The sequence below is a fragment of the Scardinius erythrophthalmus genome (genome assembly GCF_964197995.2).
Source record: "Scardinius erythrophthalmus genome assembly, chromosome: 23".
Lineage (NCBI taxonomy): Eukaryota > Metazoa > Chordata > Actinopteri > Cypriniformes > Leuciscidae > Scardinius > Scardinius erythrophthalmus.
Window position 1 is genome coordinate 19,402,669 of NC_138243.1, and position 18,337 is coordinate 19,421,005.

At 38.7% G+C, this 18,337-nt stretch overlaps 1 protein-coding gene across 12 annotated transcripts in view; it reads left to right on the plus strand.

The window, feature by feature from the left end:
* dlg2 (discs, large homolog 2) overlaps positions 1-18,337 on the plus strand; it is a 243,638-nt gene that overhangs the window by 153,164 nt on the left and 72,137 nt on the right. For 11 of the 12 annotated variants that reach the window (XM_081354624.1, XM_081354630.1, XM_081354629.1 and 8 more), the window contains one exon: positions 17,391-17,444. In XM_081354624.1, the coding sequence (XP_081210750.1) occupies positions 17,391-17,444 (54 nt within the window). Of the gene's footprint in view, positions 1-17,390; positions 17,445-18,337 lie in introns of those variants that run through there. The other variant, XM_081354627.1, reaches the window with a different exon arrangement.

The window sequence follows — 18,337 nt, forward strand, 5'->3', positions numbered from 1 at the left end:
ACATATATGAAAGCTCTTTTTCAGATTTGTTAGAAATATGAAGGGAGAAAAACAGCATAATATTTATGCTATCATAACTTAAATAAATAAAAATTTAGTTTTATAATTATAATAATTTTTTATATTTTTGTTAATACTAAACTGAAAATATATTATTATTATTAAATAAAATAAAATATAATTTATATATTTTTCAACATAATTATCTAATAGTCAAGTGTTTTTTTATATAGGCCTACAATATAAATAAATCTAATTTATTACCATTTAATCAACAACATCAGCCTTTTTGGACCCTTTTGGTAGTTGCATCTGTCGTTATGTGAGTGAGCAGTGTAGTGTGTGGGGAAAGGCATCCACATAGGTGCCATGTTCTCTCACCCTTGTGAGTAAAGCTGCTCGAGTGGGCACTGTGACGTGTGTGAATGTCAGGGCTGACCACCTGTCATTTGATGGTCTGTCTGGTGAAAGGTGGGAAAATTAATTTGACAGCATTTTATGACATTTTCAGCAGTATTATACAAGGGTTTATCTCGATGACGTGGTATCACAGCTTGCTGGCACTCATGACTAGCATTTGTCATTGACACATGGCACACACACACACACACACACACACACTCAAGCATTGACAGTGAAAAGTGGTGTTTGTCATCATGTTAAAAGTGTGGTAGAAAACGCACAACACTTTCATTTGGGAATTGAAAATGGCTGACACTTTCCCACTGAATGCTTTAGCTACTTTTTAACTGACTTGGCTCACACATTTCAAATATACATTATGCATGCATTATAATTCTATCCCACCATTTTCATGACACAAAATGCAACTGCAAAAATTACAATTGGCTATGTTAGGAATGGAATGATAGTTTAATTTTTACTGCGTACAGAGATTATACATGATACTGCCTTATATTGAAATGTTTTGTTATTTCTTTATACATTTGCATGTTGCATTGTTGTCATCATATTCCATGTCAATGACATCCAGTTATCATATCAGAAATCAATTTGTACTTAAAGTTTTTACTTGTTACCTGTTTTGATACAATTTTGTTAAAAGATTTATTTTTTGGTAGTCTGATTAAATAATGATTCAAGTCTTGAATGCAGCATGTCTAGTTGATGCCTCATATTTGACTGCAGTGGAGGTTTTCAGTGAATAATGACTGAAATTTTTGAATTTTTGAAAGTTGTTTTTTGAAAATTCAGAAATTTTAAAACCTTTTGACTTTCTCTTTTAGGGAAAAGTGGATGGGATATTTTCAAAAATATGTTCTCAAAAAGAAAGTTATATGAATTTGAAGTTCATAAATGATATCCTAGCTCAGCTAAAAAATTATTTACAACACATATGACTTTCTTTCTGAGAATACTAAAGATTTTTGATGCACATCCTGACCACTCTTTTCTATGCGAAGTAAAACGTTTTTAACATGACAGACTTTTTTAATGGTATTGCTTTACTACCATCAAAAAAATAAACGCATAACAAATCGCATCAGGGTGAGTTTGGGCGGCATTTCCTTTCCATTCTTGTTTTTTGTCAAAGCACCTCATTACATTCACATTCAACCCATTAGTAGAGCTTGATGCTGTTTGTGTGCCCTGCAGGTGGGATATAAAATGTCACAAGAATTTAATTGGAATGTGGGCGGAGAGAAACCTGCTTAATTGTAGGTTCAGATAAATTGAATGTTCCACAGAGATTGTTAATTATGCCAAATACTGTATGATTAACTGGCATTTAGACACTTAGAATGCATACACAACCACACACTCTGAACAAATCGCTAAAGCCTTCATCATCAACCTTCAGTATGTTTTATTAATTTTAATCTAAGCTGACTGGCAGCTGGGAGACACTATGTGAGGGAGAATTACTAAATCAGAATGAATAACCACACAGCTAAATGCTGAATCTTAAACAAATATTAAGCACTCTGTGAAGATAAACTAGCTTTTATTTTTACTGAGCTGTACCGTGTGCTAGTGGCCAGTAGGTGGGGATAATGTACACTGGTTGAGCGGACAGTCAGTGCAGCATACTGGGATTGATTCTGATGTAGCTGGATGGTTTAACTTAAGCAGTTAAGCATCAGTTGCTGAGCATAAAGCCCCTTGTTTTGATTAAATGTGACTAGGTTGGTTATAAATAGAAATCTTATTGAATTAATGAGGCTCAGTGATCCACAGGCTACAGGCTGTAGCTCTGCTGTTCCTTGCAGTTTTGTGTTTCTGCTGCTGAATTATGGATTACAAAATATCCTTTACTTTTGTTTATTACACTCTTAAAATGCAAATAATGGCCAATCTGCTGCATTATTTATCCTCTTGTTTGAAATCCCTACTACACAGGTTGCATATAAGTTTATTACTTTATTATTTGTAAATTATTTAAAATGCCGTTTTTGCCACTGAAGTTGTTGCTAACAGCTTTTTAGTAATAAAAATATATTGTAGTTATATATATAAGATTTATTTTTATCATTCACACATTTTAAATACAATTTTATCTCTCAAGTTGTTGAAAAAAAGCTTATTTTATTATTTAATTATTAATCACAATTATGATTATTGTATATATATATATATATATATATATATATATATATATACATACATACATACATACATACATACACACACACACTCTCTTTGTTTATTTTGTAAAAAACTTCAGTTTAGTTATTAGTCCATACTTTGCTGCATACTCTCTTAGGTAATATTCCTTTGTGAAGTCTGCACCAGTCCAGGCTCAGAAAAACTCTGCATTGCAGGAACAAAGGTGATGCTTGTGAGGGCCCTTCTGAGACTAAAGTGACAAATGAGACACACTATGGTCTTGACGACTTTACTGATGTATAAGCAAAGGCCACATGACCACAACTCCACATCAAGTGTGCCATTTGGGACAGGACCATTAAAGTTTGCTGCATTGCTTGGCGACCGGCAAAAGCAAAGAGTTAGGTTATTTAACTGTATTATTATCTGTTATTAAAAATATATGTAACAATTTATTGAACATTGAGTTTGTTGTATCATATTTGCCATTGCCACCGCTTTATTAAAAGCATTAAACCATTTTTTTTTTTCTCAAATGCTAAGCAGGATTTAGAACACTTATTAGTTCAATTTGTACTGTTTATACATTTCTGTCTTCCTTCAGGCTATGTGGCTTAGATCTCTGGAGTAGCTGCGAGCTTTTCGTGCACTTTGAGCCTGCTGCAAGAGATCATTTGAATGATTTTATCATGTTGAAAAAGTGCAGCTGTCAGTAAGACATCCGTCTGTCTGATTGGGGGGGTTTGGGGTCCCCAGCTGTTCAGGGTTTGATTGCTTCTGCCTTGAGCAGAGATGCTGTCAAGACACACCGCCAGTCAAATCATCTATTGACAAAGAGCTTCCTCACATACACACAAACGCACTCGTCTACCTCTCTTTCTTCTCTTATTCCCTCTTGTGTGCTTTCTCCACGTCTTCCTAACTAAAACATGCCTAGTGTCTACAAGTAGCCAGCTTTCTCTCTCCCTCTCTCTCTCTGACGCACACACACACACACACACAGAGCCCTCTTACTAGCTCTCTCACTGTCAAGAGCACACTGCTCAGATAGCGCCCAGAGGAGTGCTGCTCACCACAGCTGCGTCCTCTGCTGCTGCCGCCTGCACCGGGATACAAATGGAGAGACAGGGAGGTGAAAGACACAGGGCAAGAGGAGGAGAGGAGCGCACATTGGGGATGACAGCTTACCTGAGCAAGCAGCAGAGCTGCTGTGTGGAGATGCACGGGCGCGTGGGAGATCGCGGAGGGGGCGAGGTGCCCTGTTCTTGTAGCTGGCAGCATGAACCACAGCATGGATACAACTACCAGCCCTCATCCTCCCCGTCCATGTCCACTCTGCCCCGTCAGAGGGCCAAACTCACGGCTTCGCGCTCCGAGAGCTCCTGGAGGAGTCCCAGCCGCGGCGTGCTGCAAGCCAAAGGGGGGAGCTGCGATCTGTGGACCGAGTGCGGCTGCCATCCTCACAACTGGCATGAGCCGTACCAGGTAACCGGTGACATATGGGCTAGGTACCAGGAATGTGAGGGGACAGGTGCATTATGGGTAATCTGATATGAGGGCTTAAAGTAATAGTGAGAAAAGCGAATGAAGTCGGGTTGATTTCAGTTGTTAAGGGTTTAAAAACCCTATAAAATTGTGTTTTTTCAGGACTGAAAAAGTTACGGAAACTAAAAAAATCTATGTATATTAAATGTATGTTAAAATTTGTACAGTCAGTAAGATTTTTTTTTTTTTGAGAAATTAATACTTTTATTCAGTAAGGATGCATTAATTTCATCAAAAGTTACAGTAAAGACATTTATAATGCTACTAAAGAATTCTATTTCTAATAAATGCTGTTCTTTTGAACTTTTTATTAATCAAATAATGTTTCACGGTTTCCACAAAAATATTAAGCAGCGCATCTGTTTTCAACATTAATAATAATAATAAATGTTTCTTGAAAACCAAATCAGCATATTAGAATGATTTCTGAAGGATCATGTGACGCTGAAGACTGGGGTAATGATGCTGAAAATGTCAGCTTTGCTGTCACAGGAATAAATTACATTTTATAATATAGTAAAATAAAAACAGTTGTTTTAAAATTTAATCATTTTTGCCGATATTCCTGTTTTGATTGTTATTTTTGGTCGAATAAATGCAGCCTTGGTCAGAAGTAAAAAAATAAAATAAATACAAAAATCTAGTAAAAAAGATCAAGTAATCATAAAGAACTGGAAAAGTCATGGAAATGTATCGGTTAACCAATAGTGGAAACCCATTGAAGCCCAGCTGGACAGATAAGATTCTGGTTTTGAATGCAGGAGGTTATTGAATATTTGGTTGTCAAGGGGTCTTTATCAATGACTTGTATATGTTGCTTTAGCCATAAGGAGTTGTGTTCTCTTCTATAAGTGCGTATTACCCCTGGAGCCCATGTTCTGATCTGCTTGTTGTTCTTTTTGCTGTGTGCTGAAATCACTTTTTATCGCATGAACTGTTATACACAACATGGCTCTCATATCACAAATACTAGAGTGGTGATGATAAAGTAATCTGTGTGTGCATGAGAGAGAAAGATCCAGCTAAAAGCCCAAATCAGGCCAATGCATCACACCCCATCAGTGCACAAACACAGCTGGACGCTGCAGTCTGAAGACCCTCTGTTTGTGTGTGCGTGTGTGTGTGGGGTGGGGGGGGAAGGATTTGTAAGGATTGTAATACCAGTAATTTTTTACCTTGTGGATTTTATTTTTTTTATTATTTTTTACCTTTTTTTTTGGTCCCCATGAGGAAAACGGCTTATACAGTAAATCATACTAAGTGATGTTTTTTGAAAATGTGTGATGGGTAGTGTTAGGGTTAGAATATGGAGTTTGAACAATATAAGTCATTGTCTATGGAATGTACTATAGTAATAGTGTGTGTGTGTGTGTGTGTGTGTGTGTGTGTGTGTGTGTGTGTGTGTGTGTGTGCTCTCTCCTCTTGCAGTACTGATTTGTGTTTAAAACCCAGGACTATCTTAAAGGGATAGTTCACCCAAAAATGTAAATTCTGTCAGTAATTACTCACCCACGTGTTGTTCTAACCCCGTAAGACTTTCGTTCATCTTCGGAACACGAATTCAGATATTTTTGATGAAATCTGAGAGCTGGCTCACTCCTTCATAAGCTGCTAGGTAATCGATATCTGCCATCCCAGAAAAGTTAGTAAAGACATCGTTAAAATAGAGAATACTTTTTGTGCGCAAAAAAATAATGACTTTATCGCATCGCTTTTGGGTTGTACATCAGAATGTCGGTGAGCCTACATAGTGAGCCTACGCTTTGATGTACAACCCAGAAACGCTGCGCTGTTATACTATGTCAACAGCTTAGGAGAATAACATGGAAGAGAAGAGATGGTTGAATAAAGTCGTTATTTTGGGGGGGGTTGCGCACAGAAAGTATTCTCATCGCTTGATAAACTTAAGGTTGAGCCACTGTAGTCACTTGGACAATTTTAACAATGTCTTAACTAACTTTTCTGGGATGGCAGATATCGATTACCTAGCAGCCTATGAAGGAGTGAGCCAGCTCTCAGATTTCATAAAAAATATCTGAATTTGTGTTCCGAAGATGAACAAAAGTCTTACAGGGTCACTCACATGAGGGTGAGTAATTACTGACAGAATTTACATTTTTGGGTGAACTATCCCTTTAAGCAAAAGTGGAGCTCTCATACTTCCTGCGTTAAATCTAAAGTTATTCAGTGCATGTGACACTTATTTTGTGTTTTGTCTCAAAACCTTAATATACAGTACATAAGCAGCAGGATTGTTCTGCCTGCTGATTGTAAGATCCTCATTACATTTGTTTTGACCCATTACTCAATACTAGAGCTGAAGAGGATGATGCGACCAATTTAGATGCATTTTAACACTTAAATATGGAGATTGGTCTAGTGATTGGTAACATGATGGCAGACACAGGAAGGGTAGAGAGAAATAAACATGTGGCTTTGCTTCCACCACCGTTCTCTACATGAAAACACCTCCACTCTTCTCATCTCTGGCAGTCCAGTGTGATGTATAGGGCTTAGGGGACATTGTGTGTGCAGGCTGAGAGTGGTTTTCAAACACCTTTCAGCTCAAACTGTTGACTGGACATGGTTAGATCTCTCTTTGATCATCTTTCTGTTCAGAGAAAGTCACCAAGAGACACTTTTAACCAATACTTTTACTATAGGACCAGTGGCAAATTATTTTGGTTTTGTGTGTTTACCAGCACACAATAATTTAATATTTAGGAATTAAAAAAAAGACCCATACATATACATATATGCAATTTTTCCTCTCAGCATACATTTAATTTAACACATTTGATTAATTCATAAGAATGTCATATATATATATATATATTTCTTGAAAAAAAAACATTTAAAAAATCGTACTGAGCATTATTTTACATTTTCCCTAATTTAGTTTATAGAAAACATTCTAATATGCTGATTTATTTCATATTATTTGTGTTAAAAACAGTTGTGAACGTGCTGCTTAATATTGTTGTGGAAAATTGTTGTTGTTTCTTTCGGATTATGTGATGAGTAGAAATCATTTATATGAAATAGAAGTTGTAACATCATTCGATGAGTCTATTCATGTCATTTTGATCAATTTCATCCTTGCTGAATAAAAATATATATATATTTTTTTTTAAATGACCCCAAATTAATGAATGGTATTATTACTATTCATTTTTTAATTTAGTAAAGTAGTTATAAATAAATATTGAAGCATTAAAATAAAAACCCAATCATTATATGTATTGGTGTTTATGGGGTCCCTCTGTCTGCTGCTCTTGGATGCTTCTTTGAGTTGGTGTCTCTGTGGTTTTCTGCTCTTTTAAGGCTGTTGTTGTTGACTTTATTTTTCTTGTGCATTATTGACTGTGGTGTGGTAGCTCTATGTATAGTTTCTGTGGCCTGAATTATTGAGAGTGGTAAAGTGGGACAAGAGCAGAGTCTCTGAATGCCTTTGCGGGACCTTTCTGAGCAGCACATAACACATCTGCATACCAATCATTTTTTATCGTCATCTTTGATGTTGCAAAAAAACAACTACTAGTTGGAGTAATTTGCTGTTGTTTGCTCTACCGCGGTATGCAAATCCCCATTGCTGTTACACTGTTTTCTAAGAGCAAAACAGTCAGTATACTGTAGTGATAAATCTTTATTCAGTTATATTTTTAAATGCTTATGACTGGTCTCTTTGTTTCACTAAAGGGTATTTTTCATCTGGTAATTTGATATACCGTAAATCAAATTAGGAATGTCTGATGAGTAGTTTAGTTGAAGTGTACATTCATCCCTCTTTGTATTTTATTCACCGAGGTACAATTTTAACATCTAAGGTGAATTGCTATCACTCATAAGGACAACCGTAATTATTCCAATCGTGCTTATTAACACACAATTAACCTCAGTGTTGATGGGGTCCCTAGGTACGCCACGCTGTATTAATCATGTTTTGCCTGAGTAGCAATGCACTTCACATCAGTGAAACTTCACTTTCTGATCATTGGTCTGGATCTCATAAACATCTGCAATGTACCACAACGCACTTCTCAAAACACTCACACTAGCTGAAAAAAGTATTTGAGAAGTCTGACGTGTTTTTTTAAGTTACATAAACTAGCATAAACTGAGTTTCAACCCGAGCACTTTCTTGATCTTGTGTTACCTGCCCTAAAATGCTGATATGCTGAAAACAGACACTTCTGTGTACCAAGACTTTTCCCAACTCTGCAGAGGCATGAAGATGCTTAAAGCAGAAAGTCTGCCCCAGTTTAGCTCCACAATAAGCCCATAAGATGTTTGTGTTCGTGCTCTCTTTACCAAGCACTGCAAAGCTGGTCTGTCCTACGTCATACACACACACACACACTTCAGACACAGCATCTTATCTATTTCTTGCATCTTTAGCCTTAAAAACACTTTGATATTCTATGATATGCTGTTTCATTCTATAACATTTTTAACACAAATAATTTTGTATCCCCTAATGTTTATTGAGAGCTGTGTGTGAAGCTGATTATGTAATGCCCTCACCTCTGTGCTGGGCTGGGCCACGTGAGCGCTGGCTGAAAGAGGCCGGTCGTGCTCTGTATCCATGTGTTTGCGAGCACTTACACACAGATAACGCTGGAAACAGGCAGCATCCACTTCCACCGATTGTGAGTGAATTAATGAACACATCAACAAAGAGTCTGTTTGCACATTGAAAAGCTTTTTCTACTAAGATTTATTCAAATCTGTCTGTTTTGCCCAGCCAGGGTTTTAACTAAGTGCTAGGTATTTTGCAGTATGTATTTACATCAAGTAGATGTTGTCTGTGTACATTTAGCACTGGTTCCTTTTCACTGTCTTTCCTCTCGTCAGCTTCATACAGTCTAGTCTTCATTAGCACTATTGACATGAGACATGTTAGTCCAGCATCCCACTGCCCCTATTGCCGATAAAGATGCGTGCGCAAATACATTTTTGGTTTGACCAAAGTAGTCAGGTCCGAATCTTCAAGATTGGGTAACCCTGTAGGCATTTTTGAGGAAAAGTTGTTATACCACATTTTTAGAAAGTTCAATGTCTCCTGAATAAGGATCCACCGTATAACATTGAAATAAGGGTCCCATTTTCTTGTAATTGTCATTGAAACAATAGGTGCAATATTCACAGCCAAAACACTACAGGTGGATAGGGTAAAAAGTTTAAGTTATAGATATCACCATAAAACCTTTCCAGTTTTTCACTTACATAGAGACAGACATTTTTTGTATTACAAGTTTTCTGAAATGTCATGTTTACATATGCAAATGAGGCATACCAGTATATATATATATATATATATAATTCGAGGGGCAGACATACCAGTGCGCGGTTCTCCCTTTCGGGCTAGCCCTGTCTCTTCGCGTCTTCACAAAGGTTGTCGAGGCAGCCCTTGTTCCTCTCGACGACTGGCTGATCCTAGCTCACTCTCGAGACAAGGTTTGCGAACACAGGGACCTAGTGCTGCGGCACCTAGCTTGTCTGGGCCTTCGGGTCAACTGGGAGAAGAGCAAACTCTGCTCCGTGCAGAGGATCTCTTTTCTCGGTATGGAAATCGACTCGGTCGCCATGTGCATGCAGCTTATGAGCGTACGCGCGCAGTCACTGCTAATTTGCCTTCGTCAGTTCGAGGGCAAGAGTGCGGTTCCACTGAAACTATTTCAGAGGCTCCTGGGGCATATGGCATCCGCAGCCGCAGTAACGTCGCTCGGCTTGCTTCATATGAGACCGCTTCAGCTTTGGCTTCACGATCAAGTCCCGAGGTGGGCATGGCAACACGGCACGCTCCGAGTCCCAGTGACTGCCGTCAGACCTTCACCCCGTGGACGAACCTCAGTTTTCTATGGGCTGGAGTGCCCATAGAATGAGTTTCCTGGCATGTTGTTGTATCAACAGATGCCTCCATAATGGGCTAGGGCGCCATGTGCAATGGACATGCTGCCGCAGGCTCCTGGACAAGACCCCAGCGCCTTTGGCATGTCAATTGCCTCGAGTTGCTGGCTGTACGTCTCACCCTGCACCGCTTCTGTGCGTTGCTCAGGGGTCAGCACGTATTAGTCCGATCAGACAATACCGCCACAGTAGCGTACATCAACCGACAAGGTGGTCTGCGCTCCCGCCGTATGTCGCAACTCGCCTGCCACCTCCTCATATTGAGTCAGAAGCATCTGAGGTCGCTTCGAGCCATTCATATCCCGGGAGACCTGAACCGTGAAGCTGATATGTCTCTGTTTCGGCCTCTCGCTGGAGAATGGGGACTCCATCCCCAGTCGGTTCATCTGATTTGGGATCAGTTCGGGGACGCACAGGTAGATCTGTTTGCCTCCCACGACTCTTGCCACTGCGACCTGTTTTATTCTCTGACCGAGGGCACGCTCGGCACGGATGCACTGGCGCACAGCTGGCCGCGGGGCCTCTGCAAGTATGCGTTTTCCCCCATTGAGCCTTCTTACGTAGACTTTGCGCAAGATCAGGGAGGACGAGGAGCAGGTAATTTTGGTTGCCCCGTATTGGCTCAACCGCACCTGGTTCCAAGAACTAGTACTCTTCGCGACAGCACCTCCCTGGCCAATTCCTCTGAGAAAGAACCTGCTTTCTCAGGGATGGGGCACCCTATGGCACCCTCGTCCCGATCTTTGAAACCTCCTTGTGTGGTTCCTGGACGGGACGAGGCAGGTTTGAGTACCCTACCACCAGCGGTGGTGGCTACCATCACTTCCGCTAGACTAGAGCATCGTCCACGAGACATGCCTATGCGTTGAAGTGGAACCTCTTTGTCAACTGGTGTTCTTCTAAACTTAAAGAACCCACGAAAGGCCCGATCAGTGTCGTGCTTTCCTTCTTGCAAGAAGGGTTGGAGCGAAGGTTGTCTCCCTCCACCCTGAAAGTGTATGGTGCCGCCATTGCCACACATCATGATGCAGTTGATGGTAAGTGCATTGGAAAGCACGACCTGATCATCAGTTTCCTGAGAGGAGCGAGGAGACTGAATCCTCCTCGCCCTCCTCTCGTTCCCTCTTGGGACCTCTCTGTGGTTTTAACTGCTCTGCAGAGTGCTCCCTTTGAGCCTTTGCAATCAGTGGAGCTTAAGTTCCTGTCAATGAAGACAGTGCTCCTGGTTGCATTGGCCTCCATCAAGAGGGTAGGGGACCTGCAGGCATTTTCGGGTGACGAAGTGTGCCTGGAATTTGGACCAGCTAACTCTTACGTGATCCTGAGACCCCGGCCTGGATATGTGCCCAAGGTTCCCACCACACCCTTTCGAGACCAGGTGGTGAACCTGCAAGCGCTGCCCTTGGAGGACGCAGACCCAGCCTTGGCACTGCTCTGTCCAGTACGCACCCTCCATACTTACGTAGACAGGATGCATTGTTTCAGGACTTCAGACCAGCTCTTTGTCTGTCATGGTGGGAAGCTGAAGGGAAAGGCTCTCTCCAAGCAAAGGTTGTCTCACTGGATAGTGGATGCCATTGCTTTGGCTTACCAGCAGCAAGGTCGACCATGCCCCCTTGATGTGACGGCCTGCTCCACCCGGAGTGTGGCATCCTCTTGGGCTCTAGCGCATGGCGCCTCGCTAACAGACATATGTAGATCTGCAGGCTGGGCGACACCTAACACGGCCTCTGGGCAACCCCCACGTGTGTAGTCCACTGTAAGCCTCTCTGAGCATGTGTCTTTCCCTCGGCAAGCTACCTTGCCACCCCTGGGTTTGAAATATTCCACCTGCAGGTGGACACCCCAGTGATTCTCAATATGACCCCCCTGGGGTCATGTGTATTCCAAGTTCCCCCCTTCGGGCTGGCCATAATTGCATATTTCCACTGATATATGCTTCCCAGTGTACCTTGGCATAATTCCAGCAGCCATTAAAAACTATCCCTTTCATGTTAATGTTGTTTTTTCATTGTTTACATGTTTAAATATTCTGAGAATGCATAGTTTTAGTTGTAATGTTTAATGTTTAAACTTTTTTTTGGCAGCCATTTTGTTTTTATTGTTTATGCCAAAACAGTGATGTTTACAACTTGTTATACGGCAGAAATGGATTCAGCACCTAAAAATCATATAGAAACAACACTTGAAGTACTTTTCCTCAAAAATGCCTACTGCATCTTATCCAGGGCTATTTATCTATTTTGGGACCTGACTAAAGTCCCACATTGGTTTGAAAAACTTCGATATAGAAGTCTCTTTATCACAGTTAGCTGTCATGACCTCATTCTCTATTCCTCAAAGAGCAATTTTGCATGCACAATACTTCTGATAAAGCATTGCCATTTTGGATTCTATTTGATGTCCAAGTGACTATGTTTTGGTGGAAAGAACAAATAACTACTTCCTAACACCATCGGATAACCTTTAATTACTCTGAACCACTTTCAGTTTCAGTATGAGGTCATCAAATACACCAAAGCCTCATAAAGATAAAATGACTCAGCGATTCTTGATTTTGTCTTTGATCTTCAGCATTAATTATTCAAGTCAAGGTACCCAAATTATTTTCCGGATGTGCTGTTTTTATATTTATCTCAGTAGAAATGTTCATAGTCACCCACATCCATAGAGTTAATATTATACTGTCAGACAGAGTGCTGAACTTGATGTCTGGTGTTAATCTAAAATAAATCTGCATATCATTTGCATATTGATGAATGCAGTCATGTTTATTTATTGCACCACCTAGCAGGAGCATGTAATGTTTTAAAAATGATGGGTTCAAATTAAAATTGGGATTTGGCGTTACAGAGCTCAGAATTATCATCATAATATTCAAGATCATTCAATATAAACTTAAATCTGCAATATGCAAAAGCCCTCTTCTCGCTTATGACTAGTAGTTTAGCAATGTCATCCTAGTTGAAAATTGGAGTCATCTTTCTGAGTGTATGTGTCTCAGGGGACGGCATCTTTATGACTCGCTTTCTGAAATGGCCAATATTGCTCTTTGTCATCCAGGGAGATATTATACTTAGCTTTTGCTCATTTACGTTCTGTTTGCTTTTTTATTTCCGACCATTAAACTGTCATATTTTGAGATAACGCTGCAATTATCTTTTAATCTCTTTAATGTTTGTCTGCAATGCCATGATGGACCTCATCAGTAGATAATAGCTCCAGCTACAGTAGATAGCACATTTTTGTTGTTGATCCTGCCTTGTCATTCATCACAAAATGTGGGATCTTCTTAACCCTATAAAGCCTATTGTGGCATATTTGAGGCTTCTAAATTATCAACATGATCAAAACTTGTTGATCAATACATGAAAAACCTGTTGTCTGATTGTTTGATAGCTTATACTTTCTTTGCAAGTAAAAGGACTTTTAATATCATACTAAAAATGTCCAATCTACTGATTTTTACAAAGTAACTGTAAGAATCAATTTTATATTGTAAGTTATATTTCCAGACGAATACTTACTGAACTGAAGAACATGATTAACCATACATCAAAACATTTTGAAATGTATCAATTATGATACATCATGCTTGTGAGAAATGTTTACTTGTTTTGCCCCCACAATAAAAACTACAGAACTTTGTTCATAAAACTAAGCATTTAAATATCATCTTACTAAGACATTATGCATTTATGTAAGTATTCTGTGATAAAATCTCACTGATTTACATTATAAGCTTTCAGATTTTCATCTTACTTATTTGGCCATATACATTTTAGCAACTGCACAAGGGTATTTTTGCTTATTTGGGTCCTCTGAGATTCTTCCTCCCCGGGTGTGAGCTTGATATTTTCCTACCTATATCATACTACATGAGCCATATAAGCCTGATGTATCACACCCAATAATCAACAAAAAACAATATGCAAACTTTGTATGCAAGATTTTTTTTAAGAAATCTTAAAATTTTTAAGGTTCAATAAACATTTCCATTTAAAAAAAGAAAGAAAGATTTTTCCGATTATTATTTAATATGTCATGCTTTACAGGGATAGAAACAAACACATTGTTTAGTGTGAACTCGAGCTGACTTTGTGTCTCAAACCTCAGTGGTAAAGCTCAAGCTTTTAATGAGGTTTTTCTTCTCTGTTGTGTGCTTTCCAACACATCTCTCTGGTTCTCCGGTCCCGGTGTGATTGAGGCTGTAGCTCTCAAAGCGGGAGATGTATTAATGTAATTAGAGTCAGTGCGCAGTAAGCAGGGACAGCCTCAATCTCTGCTGTCGATCGATCTTTAGTCGCCACTACAGGCCGGCTTGTATCTCCCTGAGGATTTGTGTAGTAGGCCATCTCTGAATGCTAATGTGTCTGTGATAAACCTCCAGCTGAATGAGTTTGCAGAGTGTGCTAGCCCATCTTTCATTATTGTTAAAGGTGGTATGCCTGTATTGGTAACAAACAGAATGACAAAAATAATGACTGTTTTCAATCAGGTTTCCTTAAACACAGGTCTGCCATTGGTCAGAAAAACAGATAGCCCCACCCCAAACTCACGCCATTGGTTGAGCAAGTGTTGCTGTGATGGGCTGGTCGGGATTCTCCAACAACAGAGCAATGTTTTGAGAGTGCCATAGAGCTAGTGTTTACTTGCTTCGACTTACAAATGGCTGTTGTTTAGCCTAATGCAAAGTTATGAAATTTGTTTGAAATCAGTGGAAGCGAGAACAGCCACACAGTTGCAAAACTTCAATTAGACATGTTGATCTGTGGGACTAATGCAAATGATGCAGGTTTAAGCGCTTCCAGAAACTAGTCCTCCACTCATTCCTCAGTAACTTTGTCATTAAATAAAAAAAATAAACTGTAAAAGCAAAGAAAATTAAAAAGACATTCAGTCATGCAGGCAAATCATATGACATGAATTGTTAGGCATCATCAGATATGCATTATTAGCTTTTCAGATATGCAGTATTAGCTTTTGTCGAACTCGTATTCTATTTAAAGTGCTCAGTTGAAGGGCGTTGATCCCCCCTCCCCTCCCCCTATTAGTGAAATAATGAGAAAATGTGTGTCAGAATCAAGTCACGATGGAATTCAAATGCAGATTTCACTAGACATTTTTAGATTTTTCAATATTTTTAATATGTTTGAAATATTATCAATGTTGAAAACAAATATTTTTTGTGGAAACTGTGATACTTTTTTCAGGATTTTTTTATGCATAGACAGTATAAAATAACTATATATATATATATATATATATATATATATATATATATATATATATATATATATATATATATTGTAACATTATAAATGGCTTTACTGTCACTTTTTATTTATTTAAATTACCCTTGCTGAATAAAAGTATTAATTTTTATAATAAAATATATATAATTTTGAATAATAATAATAAATAAATCAGTAAATGCATGCATACAAAATCTTACTTACCCCAAGCATTTGAATGGTAATTGAACTTGGCAGTAAAGAGAGAAAGAGAGAGTGCATGCTCTCTTGCATGCTCTTGATTGCTGATTGTTGCAGCTCTTAAAGTGACAGCAGCTTAATAAACCTACTGCTGTCTTTGTCCTCAATTTTAATCTAACACAAAAGACAGAGAAAATCACTCACTGCTCTTGACTGATTGAGTCCTGCTAGAGCAGCTCTGAATGTTCACTGTCCTATTAAATTACAGATGAATTAAATATGATAGAGCAAAAATATGAACAGTGAAAGTAACAGTAGATCCTGCAATACATTTTAACAGGTATAAATAGGAATGAAAATAACTGATGGAAATATCTATTTGCTCAGCCAACTAATTTGATTCATATTCTTTTGGTTTCTCTGCCCAATATTAAATTCCAAACAGGTATCGGCAAGTACTGGGTATCGGACTCGTTCTGGAAAAAGTGGTATTGTGGTAGTTGACATCATATTTAGAGTAATACTTTGGATTATCACTTAATAGCCATTACACTTCATGAGGACATTTATCTAAATGAAAGTTGTCCTGCTGTTTACCTTTAGTAACTGGGATTAAGCATTTTAAGTGATTTATTTTAGTTATATTTGTGAGTTTGATTCATATTTGAGCTGTTAACGTTCACAACTAAGATATTAACATCAGTGTGTATTTGTTTGTGTATGGAAGCATGGATGGAGTTGTATAAGTGTGAACTTAGCACTGGTCCACTCAAATTGATTGTAGATTTAAATAGGAATTGTTTGTAAATAAGAAAATGCATAATCATATCTGCATACAGTATCATCATATTTCTTAAAGGGTTAGTTCACCCAAAAATTTTAATTTTGTCATTAATTACTCACCTTCATGTCGTTCCAAACCCGTAAGACCTTCGTTCATCTTCAGAACACAAATGAAGAGATTTTTGATGAAATCTGAGAGCTTTCTGTTCCTCCATAGACAGCAACGTCATTGCAACTTTCAAGGCCCAGAATGGTGGTAAAAACAGCCCATGTGACTACAGTAGTTCACCCTTAATGTTATGAAGCGATGAGAAAACTTTTTGTGCGTTTTTATTCCTTAAAATATAGTAAAGCAAAATATTTGTTAGGTTTTGTGGTCTGCAGTAATTCACATGATTTATTCCTGCCTCCAGGACCACAGACATCATTATTAAGGTAAATTAGCCTAACTGTGCAGATATCGTTATTGTACTGTGAATTGTGCAGCTGTACATTATGCTGTGTAAAGTGAGCAAATATATTCCAATAAAGGCTAATGAAGGGGTTACACTTCACAACGGTCAATGAAATTAGGCACAGAATAGAGGTCCACCCACTAAGATTTCTGGCCTCAGTGCTGTGTGGGAGAGATTCGTTGACTTTGTGTGGTCATCAGAAACTATCTAAACAGCAGAGAGAAAAAGAGAGAGAAACATAAACAATTTCAACATTCATGTCATACAATTTTTTTTTTTTCCCTCAGCAATGATCACACGCAAAATTATGCCATGTTTTATTTAATCATTTATCTAATTAATCTATGTGTGTGTGTGTGTGTGTGTGTGTGTGTGTGTGTGTGTGTGTGTGTGTGTGTGTGTGTGTGTGTGTGTGTGTGTGTGTGTGTGTGTGTGTGTGTGTGTGTGTGTGTGTGTGTGTGTGTGTGTAAATATGTTGTGTTCCATTTACTGTGGGTGTTGCTGCCGACTGTTGTTTTGAAGATGTGTTCTTCATCATGGCATCTGTGAGCTCAGCGGTTCCCATCATGCTCTGATGTATCCCTTAAAAACTAGGCCAGTTCACGCATCTCCAATCCAATCCACTCTGATCTTTATCTCTCTCTTTCTGTTTTCCTCTCCATCCATCTCTCTCTCCCTCCCTTTCTTTTCACAGGCAAGTCCTGCCCCAATTATTGTCAACACGGACACTTTGGAATCTGTACCATACGTGAGTTTTGATTTTTCATTTATTTATTGCATGTTCATGACATTATGCTCAGCCGTGACATCGCCAATCACCCACTTGATGAGTTCACTGCCACACAGAGTGAGTGGCGAATAAATTTGACATCCTTTTTATTTTTTTGCTTTTCATGAATTTAGTGTCATTTATCACTCTCCACGCTGTGCAAATAGGATCAACATATTCAATGATTGATGACTTTTCATAAATAAGCCAGATAAGGAGGCCAGCGATTAGCTGTGGGTTTAGATTAGCACTGGCTTTTCACAAAGCTTTTCTTTTATGGGCTTGACATATTAATGTTCAGTGTCAACTGCGTTTTGGGTGGGATGTATGGAGAGATTTGATGAATGGTTTAAAACAGGTCATGGATCAAATAAACAGTTTGTTTTAAGTAATGGTTAAGACAGGAAAAGACAGGAAAGACTAGGATTACTTAAAGTATTTACATTAAATTAAGAAAATAACAATATATTACAATAATTTAATTGCAGCAGTATTACTACAAGGGGGGGGGGTGGATTGGGCAATGGGGGGCCTTCAAGTCAAAAAAGTTGAGAGCCACTGGTTTAGAAAAATTAACCCTGTAAAGCCTAGCGTATGATATAATAGTCTGAAACATACATACATATGTTACTCAACATGTTGCTGATCAAGGTTTTATGGCTCATATAGTATGATATAGGGTATATATGCTAAATATTGAGCTCACATTCAAAGAGGGAAATTGCAATTTGGTGCCGTGGTATTTATATGGCCAAAAAGTGAGCATATATAAGTAGCAATTATCACTCTATATTGGGGTGTGACCAGGGCCGTAGCTTATTCCCAGCGAAATAACAATACAACTGTCTTTAAGAACGTCTTTATCGACTGGG